Genomic DNA, 12,851 nt, shown 5'->3' with positions numbered 1-12,851 from the left:
TGTGGTATAAAGCGGCCGGATAAATAAAAGAAAATTTGCAACATTATGCGCACGCTGTTTCCAATGAATAATTGTGGTACATGTCTTCAATGTAATTTGGGGCAGAAAGAAAATCGCGTACTCTTTTCATGGAATATTGTGCACGATCAAAGACGATCGTGCAACGGCCTGTAGCAACTCGCGCGATTTATTCCCAAATACTAACAAGGTAATATTATGTTATTGCCCTTCTTCTCCAATGCAAACTACTTAATGATGCTCACCCCCCGTCCCCGACACACCACACCCCGCCTAATGGAATGATTTTGTGTCAAAAGCTTAAACATCATTATCTTCACCGTGTAATTGCACTATTATACACCATTTGCCCCCTCCGCAAACCCCACCTCCCCGTATGCAGTCCAATTGGAGGTGACAGTGCATCGGGATAAAATTAATAGCAGCGTGATTAAATGCTTCCAAAGCGTGGAATAGAAACTGATCAACCTCCTCCTCGGCAATGGGTTGCTCACAAAGTGGAGCACCGGCTATGGCGAGAGCCCGGAAGATTCCTTCTGCTCGTTCCCATATAAATATCGCCGTCCTGACTGGCTTAAGCTAGCGTTTACCTCTCCCTCAACGGGGCACCGTCGGCAAGGTATGTCCAATGTATGCATGTAATGCGTATGTTCCCACCTCGTTGCTCGATCGAACGTTACGGGGGGGGGGGGGGTTTGCGTGCAGAGGGGTACGGATTCGGAGGACCGATCGCATCATGATCGTATGGGAGGATCGTGCCGATTTTGTCTGGCTTGGAGTTGCTTCCTTTCCTTCCCTTGCTCCCTCAAATGACCGATCATCATAAATTAATCTCACTCGAAATGTATTACGCTAATGACGAGACATTCTAATGTAACCGAGCTGGGAATACATATCCTCCTGACACTGTTCCTGGCTGACTCGATTTTGTACGTCGGATCTGCTCGGGCCTGTTTTCTGCCGCACACTACATCGTTGTCGTCGTTGTCTGTACACCTGCAGCTTCCTAGTGGGATGAATGTGAAGCGTTATAAATAATTTTTCCCGATATTACATGCCAACGTCAAGATGCAGGCGCTGCCAGACAGCACGGCTACAGTCGTGTCGGTTTGCTTTTGCCTTGGCGCGCATACGCTGGACTGGGCAGATGTTCGGTGAGCATAAATTTTGATGTGTAGAAATAACCACCATCGGTTGGGCATGCAGACCTTGGGATGCGAAAATTCGATCGTCAGTCGGGAGTACTAACAAAGAAGCAAAGGAATAGTGTAGCTAAATTAGTTCCCTCTGACCGTCTTTTCTAGACGCCTGAAGGTATGCAGTAAAAAATTGCATCAAAATAACCGACACGTTTACTTTTTGTTTGGCGTTTTTGTGCATCAAAAAGCTGATACCAGACATCGAATAGTACAAAGAGACGGCTTGTAGAACAAGTGAACATATTTTCTCCAACTGATCATGTGGTCGACAAGACATACGATGCGAGGATTATAATGGCTCATCTAAACGTTTCGAGCATTCAAATATTTTTATCAAATTTTAGCATTTTTTTAACTTTTATCAAATTTGTTAAAAAACGAAATTTTCCTTTTATTCCAAAATTTTGAACGTGACAATTTGCCTGTCCTTTCTTGTGCGCTAAACTGTCATCGCCCTCTTGACAGATCATTGCACGCTGTCAACGCGCACCGCACGAACCGACCCGTTTACACACCGACCTTGTGTTTGGGCGCCAATTCGTGTAAATCCGTGTTGTGTTGTTGTTATCTCTCCTCGCAAAAATGAACGATAGCTGTAAGCCAAATTAACTGTGAATTGATAAAAATACGTTAACTAATTGTGTTTATTTACATCTTCCCCGTTTGTTTCCTTTTCCAGTTGGTGCCGGTGGATTTAACGCGACCGCGGGCGGCGGCGGTGCGGGAAACGAGAACAAAGCGGAAGGCGTCCTGCCGCTCGTCATCGAGCAGGTGCTGGAATCATCGGACGGAGGCATTTCGCTGTTCGGGCACCAATATGCCATGATTACGCTGGTTGCAATCATCCGCAACGTCGATTACTCCTCCACCAAAGTCACCTACCAGCTGGAAGATCACACAGGTATGTACGGTGCTGCCGGCAGCCGGGTGGGGAACACCGACACACACACAAGGGACGTTCACGCATTGTTTCCACATTCCAATGCAGGCCGAATTGATGCACATCTGTGGATAGAGGACGACGGTGTCACCAGCACGCCGAGCATCGTGCCCCAATCGTATGCTCGCGTGGTTGGATCGGTGCGCAATCAGGGCGGTTCGAAATCGATCATGATCTTCAAGATCGACCAGATCAACTCCCCGAACGAGGTGACCACCCATCTGCTGGAGGTGCTGCACGCCCGGTACAAGGGCGAGGAGAACAGCAAGCGCAAGGTGGAGGGTGGGTTCGACACGAACGCCAATGCGACCTCGAACGGTGGGTTCATGGAATCGGACTCGGTCGGTGCGTCGCTGGGCCTGAACGGGAAGCAGCTGGCTGTGTACAAAGCGATCAAAAGCCACGTATCTGACATCGGCATCAGCCGCAAGGAGCTGCAGGCCAAATTTTCCCACATCAGTCCCTCGGAGATGCAGTAAGTAGTATTATGAGTGTAGGATGTAGAGCCCTTGTGGTAATTGGAGTTTAACGTTTCGTCTCTTTTCTTTGCAGGAGTATCATTGATCATATGGGACAGGAAGGCATGATATACACCACGGTCGATACCGATCATTTCTTCTGTGTGGACGCATAAGAAGCATTTCTTTTGTCGGGGTTTTTACGCTCTTCTCTCTCTCTCTCTCTCATTCCCATCAATAAATAATCACGATACTACTATTTACCACAAAGTTGGATGAAGTATTGTTCTGTGATGTGTGTTGTGTTGGAGCGCCGGCGATCGAATGAATGAATCATCTTTTAATAATATATTATTCTAATTGACTCATTTTAGATATTTGCTCATAGGCACAGTCTAAATTTACTTTTCTAAAGAAAAACACCCAATACCAAGTGCGGAAAGTTCACACAAGAAATTGGAACCTAAATCAAATTCCCTTTTTCCCGTAGCACACGACCCCTGCAATTTAATGGGGAAGTTCCCTTTTTTCGAGCTGTCAGTGGCGATGGACGAAAGCATAGCACACTATCAGCCGGTCCAGCAGCAATCACAACAAACGCTACCTAATTATCATTTTTTGTTTATTTTGAATTGTTTGCGCTGTTCTCCATCGCGCTCCCAGAGGAAGTCCAATCTTTTCCAACCCAACTAGAACAAACATGTAGTGATAATAGACGCAACAGCAGGGCGAACTTAGTTCCGAACGTACTTCTCACGGGCACCAAAACAACACTGCCGCACGATGGTGCTCGCCGCATTGGGCGACTTCATCTACCACTGCTACATGCTGCTGTACTACATCATTCGTGTTAGCACCTTCGTGGGGTATTTACTGTACGATACGCTCAGCAAAATAGGATGGGCCGTGCTGTGGTGTGTGCAGAACGTGTCCGTGTTCGCCAGGATCGTGTACGAAGACAACCATCATCACATCCAGGACGTGCGGACCATCATCGGGGGAATATCCGGTTTCTTCATCAGCAATCTGGTGAAGGTTTGCGGTGCAGTGTGGACAGTCTGTTGCCTGTTTCGCGAAGCGCTGATAAAATGCTGGTCGTTGCTATGGCAAACGGTATGGTGCATCAAACGCAGCCTCGTGCTGATCGGAGAAGCCGTCTGGTTGCTGTTTACCGCTCCGTACCAACTGCTGGTTCTGCTCGATGAGCTGCTGAGCTACGGGACGCAACAAACCCTTCAACTAGCACGAAATACGGCCACGTTTTGTGCCAACGGGGTGGTCGATTTAGTTCACTACACTATCCATGATGTACCACTGGAATCGGCCCTAGGATTAGTGGTTCTCGGACTTATCTACCTCAATCCCGGACCGGCAGAGTGTGTACTGCAGTTTCTTCTGAAAGCTGCCCGCTTCGCATACCGTGTTGGACGTGCAAAGGCACAGCGTGCTGTGGCCACGCTCAATGACAAATTGTCCCGAATCGCTCTAGCGGCGTACATAAGGATTTTGATACCACTTGGAGAGTTGTTAAGACGCTATCTACACGGGACCTTGCACCTGTTGCGCTACGACAGGATTCGTAGTCTGATTCAGTCGATACCGCTGAACCGAAACATGCTCGAGCTTAGCACTCCCCAAGAAAACCAACAAACGGAGCGTAATAACCGTCAGGAACCACCAGCAGCACTGCCACCACCACCACCACCACCAAGAAGTCGATTAACGCCCCAGCGTGCGAAGATTGGCTCGTGCATCATCTGCGAGGACGACGATCGGACCATCGTGTTTGTGCCTTGCGGACATCTTTGCGTGTGCAAAGCGTGTGCGCGCAACATAGCCTACTACAATCCAGTGTGCCCGGTGTGCCGGACGCACATCGAAAAGCAGTTGAAGGTGTATCTTTAGGGATGAGGGGGGGGGGGGGGTATAGGGATTGTAGATTTACATAGGAGGCTCAACATAGGAATTAAGAGTAGGCGACGAAGAGTATGAGCAGGCTCAAGAGATGATTGGATGTGAAAAAGATTACAAAAGACATTAAGATACGCAATAAAAGGTCAGGGGGTGTGAGTGTAGTCAGTACGAAACTAAATAAATGTAAGGATTTATAGAAAGCCTTTATCAGTCAAAATCGTCTCAATCGCAAGATAAAAATGGAGACTTCATGTTTCATGGTTTTATAAATTTTTATAACAATTTTCTCTATACAACCAACAACAGTTCATGTACCTCTGTCCCACTCGTTCTCTACATTTCGGTAACAAATTCGGCGAACCTCCCTATCCCTAACCACTACAAATTACAAAGCTTGGAGCTTTTGCTCAAACACGGACAACCGCATCCCGTGGCGCAAACGTCGTGCCGCTCGAACCATATGCGCATATGCTCGGTGTGTCCGCCGTGCCCACAGTGCAGGCAGGCGTTGGCCGCACCGCGTACCGGCAGCCGGCACAAGCTACAGTACAGTACCGGCTTCTTGCAGGTCGCACAGGCGGGCGCCCCGACCCGGCAGCAGTTCAGGCACTCCGTCACGAACTCGACGCACCGGGGCGTATCGACGTAGCTGGACAGATACTTCAGCACCTTGGCCCGCTGCACCAGCAAACCCCACCGGTACAGCATTTCCGCGTAGCTGCGCTTAAAGTTGTCGTACAGGTAGCGATTGCTGTCGCCCAGCAGGCTGCGATTGATGTCTCCGACGAAGCCGATGGACGTCCCGCCGCCGCCGCCACCGCCACCTCCAGAGCCGAGCCGTATGTCGTCCAGCGAGTCGGACCAGGAGTTGCTGCGCAGATGCTTGAGCTGCTGGGCCAGCAGCCAGCCCTGGTTGGAGGATGGATCCACTGGCAGGATCGTATGGTACGGTGATCCGCTAGGCTGCTTGGCCAGCAGCAAAAGAGAGGGAATTAAAAAATGAGGGGAAAACACATATTATTAAACGATTCCGGGAAAAGCGGACACACACACACACAGGCGATGACGACCACGGCCATAGAGAGACAACGGAGGGGGGGAAAGCATTTCCAGCACACACAGAAACACATTTACACGGAAGGATACGACGAAGCGAAGCTTTCCTTCGAAACCGTTCGTACACCTAAAGCTTTAGGACAGGCGGTATCCAGCACAGTCACAGAGGGGGGATGATTGTTCCTAAAGTCCGGGTTGAAATGTACAATTTTTGTATGTGGTTAGCGGCATTCCGATGAGGCAATGATCACCAGGGGACAAGCACAAACACTCTGCACCGCAGCGCACACCTTCGGCCCTGGATGGAGAGGGTGGGATTCAGGCACTAAAGGCACATTGTGGCGCGACGGAAGGCGAAAGAACACGTTAAACTTTAACACAAAGCACAACGAAGCAACGTAAAACAGCTACAAAGGGCAACGAAGCGTGAGACAGGAGCACCCGACCAAGGGCACCAGCACAAGCACCATCCATCATCCCGAAACGAAATCGTAGCATGCTTTGCGCTTCCACCTGTTGGTGGGATGTGGCGCACACAAACGAGAGGACGAACACAGCGAGAGGATTTTCTGTCGAGGAGGGAAGCGTTTTTCTGAAAGAGCTAGGGGCATTAGCAGCAATAATTTCATCATATTTTGTTTTTAGTACAGACGAGCAGCGGGCATAGCGTAAAATTTGGTTTGCTTTTTTGTTTTGTTGCATTTTTGGATAACAATCACACATTGGCCGGGGGAGAGTTGGTATTATATACACCTGATTTACCTTAATTTTTCGATGACCGCTAAGTAAGTGCTATAATGAAGGGTTGAAGGAAAGAAACGGAATTAAAAAGCTAACGGAAAAAGAAAAACAAACTACCGCGTACGTGTCGGGTTGTCGGCGTTTGGAGGGCTGTGGGAAGGGGGAGGAAGGGTTACACAGGGAATCATCCTACTACCACAAACCCTTGGGTTATTTATACTAGGGAAAGGATAATTTGAGAGGACTCTTTCGGTAAACAAGGAACAAGAAATGAATGAAGGATTAAATGAGGAAGGATGTTCATTTGATGCTACGTTCCGTACAAATGAATTCATTGGTTAAAATAATATTTAAATGGTAAAACTATATAATGATTCATTTTATACATCTGTCCTGTCGAACGGGAATGTTTAAAAGTTAGTCAAACATTGCATGAAAGTTTAATTTTGTCTTTTAGGAAGAACCATGGAACGTCTGCAAATTATGAAATAAACAAGGAAGACGATGATTCATGCCGGCAGTTCCCCGGTTGGAAAGGAAGTAATATGCCGAAATGGACCATGTATTAGAGGGATGAGCGTTATCAAACCAACTATCCAAGGCACCCGAGAATTCCTGCGCCTATTGTAATTGAAGGGGCTTTCAAAGAGTTACTTAAAGAAGGATCAAACGGAACCATTTCACTAAAATACACCGCGTTTCTTGTTGCATGTGCTTTCGAGCACGATAGACGCGATTGATGACGTTTAAAATAGACCAGAAATTGATTAACTTACACTTTGGTTAATAGATTTACTGCTCGAGCTGGAGCTCATGGAAAGCTCGAGCGCCGAGGGACAGTGTCGCCCGAACGCACAGCACAGCATGGCGGCCGTCTGCACGTCGTGTATGCGGGCAAAGTGGTGAATCCTAAAATAAGTAGAACAGTCCCATTAAAACGTCCCCTAAAATGAAGCACACTAGAAGAAGCAATTACTACTCACAGCGACTCGAGCAGACTCTTGGCGAACGGATTCTGGGCGCACAGCATATCGTCGTCCGTTTCGAAATCCGTGCTCGGCTGGGCGATCATCTCCGCCAGCGACCAGCACTGTACCAGATCGGGCCGGCCGTACCTTTCTGCCGCCGCCCGATTGTGGCGACACATTTCGGCCACGTTCGTCGTGTTGATGATGTAGTTCTCTGCCAGCTCGCGGCTAACGTACAGTATCTTCGACACGTCGTACACGTGCACAGGCGATACGTTGATCTTGACCGACGATCCTCGATGGCGTGATGATTTCTTGTGGTGCGGAGGGGAAGAGAGTTTTGATTGCAACAAACCCGCCATTTCAGACAATTAGCACACTTACCCTGTCCGGTAGGTAAAAGGAGGACGTGCTCGGATCGCGATGGGCGTACAGAATCGGCTGCGAACCCATCACATTCCCGAGATAGCCACCGCTCAATGCGGACAGAGCCCTTGGGGTGGTGTTTTGCTGCTTCAAGCTAATGCGCTTGGTGTTGAGCGGCCGCGAGAACGTCACGAGTATGCCCACCTGGCTGAACCGCACCCCGGACGTCTTGGGAAAGGGCACGCAGGCATCGTGCAGGGCGCTGCTGAGCGCACCCTCCAGCCGCGGCGACTGCAGCCGCAGATGCCGGTCCCCATTGCTGGTGGAGGACTTTTTCAGCTGGTCCACCAGCGCCCGCAAACACTGCTCGAGGCACGTGCGGCCCTTCTTCACCCGCTGGCTAGCGGTCATGCGCAACACCTTCATCAGCGTCAGCGAAAGCGAATCGTCCAGCGACGTGCCCTGGCAGTAGTGAAACTCCGGCACGGTGCCATTGTTCGGGTAGAGCGCGGGGAAGTTGACCTGCAGCATGATCACGTACCCGTTGACGGAGATTCGGACCGTGGCGGTGCGCTTGATCGGATCCAGCACCTCAATGTCGATGTGCGGGATGTTGGGATTCAGCAGCGAAAACTCGTGCTGTAGCGATACCGACGGTTGCTTCTCGCGCATCGGGCTCTTCGGGCAGACGGTCGCGGTGAATTTTCCACCCCCGATAGCGCCACCCGGCACCACGCTGCTGCCGCCACCGCCGCCACCACCATTCGTTTCCTCGATCATGAACCCATCGTCATCGTCGGGCGGGAAGCGCTCGCACAGCTTGCGCACCTCCTCGTCGATGCGCCAGATCCGGATCGTCTGGTCGCGCGACCACGTGATCAGCTCGGGATCGTGTATGTCCTTCCGGCCCCAGGCAAAGTCCAGCACCACGTCCGTGTGCCCGACCAACGCGCAAATGGGCGCGTCCTGCTTGGAGTTGTTCCACATCAGGAGACTGTTCTCGCCGCGACCCTGCTGCGGCACGCTGGTCGTAACCAGCCCGTCCGCGAACGGGGTGTACCGGGCCCGCCACACTGGACAGGACGTCGTGATGATTTTCTCCGCCCGCCGCGGGTTGTTGATGTCGAAGTACTTCACCGTACCGTCCTGGCTAGCGGTGGACAGGCTCGTCTCGTGATCGTGGCTCCAGTTGATACCGTGGATGCGCGACAGGTGCGCGGTAATGTACTGTATCGGACACGAACCTTTGCGCTGGTCCCAGATGCGCAGGTCGCCATCGTGCGCCGTGGCGACCAGGTTCCCCGAGACCCGATTAAAGCCCACCTGACTGGCACCGGACATACAGACGGCACTCAGCGACAGTACCGGCTTCCGGGGATCGCGCAGATCCCACAGATGCGTGAACGTGTCGATCGAGCAACTGGCGAGAAGGTGCGGCACCTTCGAGTGCCAGTCGATGTCCGTTATCATTCGGGTGTGCGCTCGAAGCGAGTGCTGCAGGGTCGGCTCACCGGACCGCCACGTGACGACCTCGATCTGCTGGCAGGTGGCGATCGCGCAGTACTCCTGGCTGTGCTGGCAGATGGCCCATTCGGCCGCAGTCACCTCGTACTTGGAGTGGCGCTGGAATTTGCGCAGCCCGCAATCGACCGCCGGATGGTGATGGTCGTCCATCCGCGGGTTGCTCGCGTCCGTCGATTCGTAGTCGCGCAGTGACTGCAGGGCAAGCAGCCGCCGGCCGGCCAACAGTATCCACGAGCCGGTCCAGTCGACGGACATGACGTTGGCTTGCAGGTCGCGGTACTCCCGCACCCAGGAACTTTTGCGCTGCAGGCATAGTGGCTCGCTGCCGACCGCTCCCGCTCCGCCGACGCCGATCAATCCGCCCAAACTGCCGCCCACTCTCGACTCGGTGTATGAGGACATTCTTTTTACGCGTTTTTCGGGAATAGGATGTTTCGCTTTAATCCATCGTCGCAGGTAGTGTTTAGAATTGTTTTCTGAAAAAGTGCGCAGCAATTTTGGAGTCCGCCCTGGGTTGTTGTTTATGTTTTTGTCTGTCCGTCTTTTGAGTGACAGCCACAGCGGACATATCATTTGACAGCTGAACAGTGTGGTGTAACGGTTGATTTTAAATTCTTCACATAAAAATACATTGAATTATATATTTTATGTGAGAAAAAAACTCTTGGAAATAAAATTAAATCATTTTACTGAACACCATAGCTGTTTGGATTGATTTAAGGACTTACTTCCCTTTTTTGTTTGCGTTGACTAATGTGGTGTAAGCACGTTGTAAACAAACATGTTTTGACAGCTTCCAAATTTTCCAAAGCCAAAGCAGAAAACGCCGTACAGCAAACACCGGATGCGCAAATACAAGGAAAAGTAAAAGCTATTAAAGAAATTCGATTCTCTTCCCATTCTGGTGCATCATGCCGCAAGGAAGGCGCAAGGTAGCGTTCAGTGGAAAACAGAAAAAGCAACAGCTGCTAGCGAAAAAGCAGGCGAAAAGTAAGTTTGTTCCGGTTGCTATCCTTTCGAGGAAGTTTCTAGAATTGTTGCGGCAAGACGTGCCAATAGTGATTGCTTTTTCATCTTCCACCACACAGGTAGCACATCGCACAACTTAATACGAAACCTGAAGGATGAGGAGTCGAGCGACATCAGCGAGGACAGCGATATGCCGAGAACGTTCGGGCAGAACATTGAAAAGATCAACCTGCAACCGTTGAAGGATCCGCGCAGCAAAACGAACCGATACGTGCTGCAGTTCCACCGGGAAACGGCGAAGGAACTGCGGGAGATGAAGGAGGAAGCCCGGAAGGGGCTGGTGTATCGCAGCGAGCAGGAGATGGAGCTGGGGGACAACTACTTCCAGCAGTACGATTTCCCCACGCGGCCCAAGTGGACGTACGAGATGTCGAAGGAGCAGCTGGATGGCAACGAGAATCGGTACTTCTTTGTACGTTTTGGCGTTTGTGGGTGGCTGGTTTGTGGTTTTTCATGGTTTTCCCTTCCCTTTTGCAGAAGTACGTTACAAAGCTGGAGAAGGATCATTACGACGACATGAAATCGCTGAGCTTCTGTGAGTTGAATTTAGAAACCTGGAGACAGTTGTGGCGTGTGCTAGAGTTATCGGACATAGTTTTAATCATTGTGGATGCTCGTTTCCCTGTACGTGTGATGTTTTCCTGCTCCCGTACTTCACCATCGCGAAGGAAAGGCTCTTTAAATAATGAATGGTTTTCTCTCCCGTAACAGACGCTCATGTTTCCTCCTGCGCTTTACAAGTACGTGACGGAGGAGCTCGGCAAGGGAATGATGCTAGTCATCAACAAGATCGACCTGGTGGAAGCGGAAGCGGTACTGGCCTGGAAACGATACTTCGAACAGAAGTATCCGCAAATCCATGTGGTGCTGTTCACGTCCTACCCTTCGTACAATCTGCGTGGTAAGCAGGAAAGCAAGTACGGGCTGAAAATTCGTCGCCGCCGTGGCCGCATGCGCATGGCGGCGGAAGGAGCGCAGCAGATCTACGACATCTGCCACAAGTACGTCGGCGATGAGGTGGATCTGGGCTCGTGGGAGCAAAAGATTCTCGAGGAACGCAACGCACCGATGGAGGTGGACGGGGACGAGGACGAGAAGCTCGTTTCGGAGCGAACGCACGAGGAGGAGAAAGATTTCGCGTTCGAAGAGCACGTCAAGTTTAAGAACGGCGTGCTTACGATCGGGTGCGTCGGCTACCCGAACGTTGGCAAATCGTCCCTGCTGAATGCCGTCATGGGCCGGAAGGTGGTCAGCGTGAGTCGTACGCCGGGCCACACGAAACACTTCCAGACGATCTTCCTCACCAACACGGTACGGTTGTGCGACTGTCCTGGGTTGGTGTTTCCCTCCTCGACACCACGCCGGCTGCAGGTGCTGATGGGAAGCTATCCGATCGCGCAGCTGCGCGAACCGTACGCCTCGATTCGGTTTTTGGCCGAGCGGCTCGATCTGGTGCGGCTGCTGTCCCTGAAGCATCCGGAAAGCGAGAACGATGAATGGTCCGCGATCGATATTTGTGACGCTTGGGCGATCAAGCGAGGCTTTCTGACGGCCAAAGCTGCCCGTCCGGACACGTACCGAGCGGCCAACAGTATTCTGCGTATGGCGCTGGACGGTAAAATCACTCTCTCGCTGAAGCCGATCGGGTATCACCTGGAGAAGGAGAAGCTGGCCACCGATCCGGGGCTGGCACGGGTGAAAGAAATCCAAGCGATCGTCGAGAACGATGGTAACGACGATGAGGACGATTGCTTTTCGGACACGGATACGGAAGACATGGCTGGAGCGAGCAATGACGGTGATAATGAGGAGGATGAAGATCCAAACAGTACGATGTCTCCGCCGGCAGGCTCTAGCAGTGCAAATCCGTTCGATCTGCTCGGTAGTCCCGAGTAGGAAGGGGTGGGGTGGAATTTCGATTGCAAGTTATGTAAATTATGGTCTGAATCATATTTGTCTCGCTTTTAATAAATGTGTTAAAGTTACTCCGCTTACCTCCTGTTATCAGATGTATGTTTAGGAGTTTTTACAGTACTGTCCGAAATGTGTGGTGGTGGATTATAGATACAGGACGATGCTCTTGTGCGCACAAGTACCGGCAGAAGAAATGTGATCCACAATAATAATTGAATTAATTTGAATAAAGTAAAAGTGAATAGAGTAACGAAAACAGCTTATATTGAAGACATATTGCGTAACATGAAGCAGGAATGTATATTAAAACTCAAATAAAATACCGAAACATGATCCGCGGATGATAATGTAAAACGGGTACGTGGTGCTGGACAAAAAATGGAATCATTGCTGATTTGCAAAGCAGGAACAAAAAAGGGGAATCAAATGCAAAACCAGATCTGGAAAGGGAATTGCAACTTTGTCGGGAACGGAAATTACTCCAAAAGAAGCAAAACATAATCAATAACTAGCCGGCGTAAAATATCGGTTTAAACATAAGTTACCGGTTAATTCAAAATCTCAGTAGACAGTCGACATAGATTTTTCTTCTTCGGAACCTATATATTGTCAATATAAAGGCATTTGCAATGATTTTCAAGTAATTTTTGAAAAATTAATCACTAATATTAATTTATCATTTTACCAAACTCCAGTTAATAGGAAACACCGAAAGAAAAAAGAT

At 50.2% G+C, this 12,851-nt stretch overlaps 4 protein-coding genes across 5 annotated transcripts; 3 read left to right on the top strand and 1 right to left on the bottom strand.

The window, feature by feature from the left end:
- Window positions 1-1,710: 1,710 nt before the first annotated feature.
- On the top strand, window positions 1,711-2,908 carry LOC121596223 (replication protein A 32 kDa subunit). Its single transcript, XM_041920985.1, has 4 exons — window positions 1,711-1,812; window positions 1,897-2,118; window positions 2,206-2,632; window positions 2,710-2,908. Exons 1-4 carry the CDS (start codon window positions 1,800-1,802, stop codon window positions 2,789-2,791), a joined length of 744 nt encoding a protein of 247 aa, XP_041776919.1. The 5' UTR covers window positions 1,711-1,799; the 3' UTR covers window positions 2,792-2,908.
- Window positions 2,909-3,398: 490 nt separating this feature from the next.
- On the top strand, window positions 3,399-4,520 carry LOC121595458. The gene has a single exon (XM_041919462.1). It carries the CDS (start codon window positions 3,399-3,401, stop codon window positions 4,518-4,520), a length of 1,122 nt encoding a protein of 373 aa, XP_041775396.1.
- Window positions 4,521-4,782: 262 nt separating this feature from the next.
- LOC121596056 (GATOR complex protein Wdr59) lies at window positions 4,783-9,724 on the bottom strand. Of its 2 annotated transcripts, XM_041920656.1 has the most exons (5): window positions 7,679-9,724; window positions 7,310-7,608; window positions 7,103-7,235; window positions 6,348-6,377; window positions 4,783-5,492 (listed from the first exon to the last, which is right to left on the bottom strand). In XM_041920656.1, the coding sequence occupies exons 1-5, from the start codon at window positions 9,584-9,586 to the stop codon at window positions 4,908-4,910; spliced, it is 2,955 nt and encodes a 984-aa protein (XP_041776590.1). In that variant the 5' UTR covers window positions 9,587-9,724; the 3' UTR covers window positions 4,783-4,907. The 2 variants fall into 2 exon arrangements, with proteins under 2 accessions (XP_041776590.1, XP_041776591.1); XM_041920657.1 differs by lacking the exon at window positions 6,348-6,377.
- Window positions 9,725-9,988: 264 nt separating this feature from the next.
- LOC121597368 (guanine nucleotide-binding protein-like 1) lies at window positions 9,989-12,207 on the top strand. Its single transcript, XM_041923082.1, has 4 exons — window positions 9,989-10,174; window positions 10,273-10,625; window positions 10,691-10,837; window positions 10,925-12,207. Exons 1-4 carry the CDS (start codon window positions 10,096-10,098, stop codon window positions 12,107-12,109), a joined length of 1,764 nt encoding a protein of 587 aa, XP_041779016.1. The 5' UTR covers window positions 9,989-10,095; the 3' UTR covers window positions 12,110-12,207.
- Window positions 12,208-12,851: the final 644 nt, after the last annotated feature.

Source organism: Anopheles merus, chromosome 3R, assembly GCF_017562075.2.
Source record: "Anopheles merus strain MAF chromosome 3R, AmerM5.1, whole genome shotgun sequence".
In the NCBI taxonomy this organism is placed as follows: domain Eukaryota; kingdom Metazoa; phylum Arthropoda; class Insecta; order Diptera; family Culicidae; genus Anopheles; species Anopheles merus.
This window is presented reverse-complemented; position numbering and strand designations above follow the sequence as displayed.

Bases quoted from the DNA above. Each gene is read 5' to 3' on its own strand.
- LOC121597368 (XM_041923082.1), top strand. From the start codon at position 10,096: ATGCCGCAAGGAAGGCGCAAGGTAGCGTTCAGTGGAAAACAGAAAAAG. The intron at 10,175-10,272 runs GTAAGTTTGTTC...TCCACCACACAG, and splicing joins AGCGAAAAAGCAGGCGAAAA to GTAGCACATCGCACAACTTA. The intron at 10,626-10,690 runs GTACGTTTTGGC...TCCCTTTTGCAG, and splicing joins ACGAGAATCGGTACTTCTTT to AAGTACGTTACAAAGCTGGA.
- LOC121596056 (XM_041920656.1), bottom strand. From the start codon at position 9,586: ATGTCCTCATACACCGAGTCGAGAGTGGGCGGCAGTTTGGGCGGATTG. The intron at 7,236-7,309 runs GTGAGTAGTAAT...TACTTATTTTAG, and splicing joins AAGAGTCTGCTCGAGTCGCT to GATTCACCACTTTGCCCGCA. The intron at 6,378-7,102 runs GTAAGTTAATCA...CCTTCATTATAG, and splicing joins GTAAATCTATTAACCAAAGT to CACTTACTTAGCGGTCATCG.
- LOC121596223 (XM_041920985.1), top strand. The intron at 2,119-2,205 runs GTATGTACGGTG...ATTCCAATGCAG, and splicing joins CCAGCTGGAAGATCACACAG to GCCGAATTGATGCACATCTG. The intron at 2,633-2,709 runs GTAAGTAGTATT...TTTTCTTTGCAG, and splicing joins ATCAGTCCCTCGGAGATGCA to GAGTATCATTGATCATATGG.
- LOC121595458 (XM_041919462.1), top strand. From the start codon at position 3,399: ATGGTGCTCGCCGCATTGGGCGACTTCATCTACCACTGCTACATGCTG.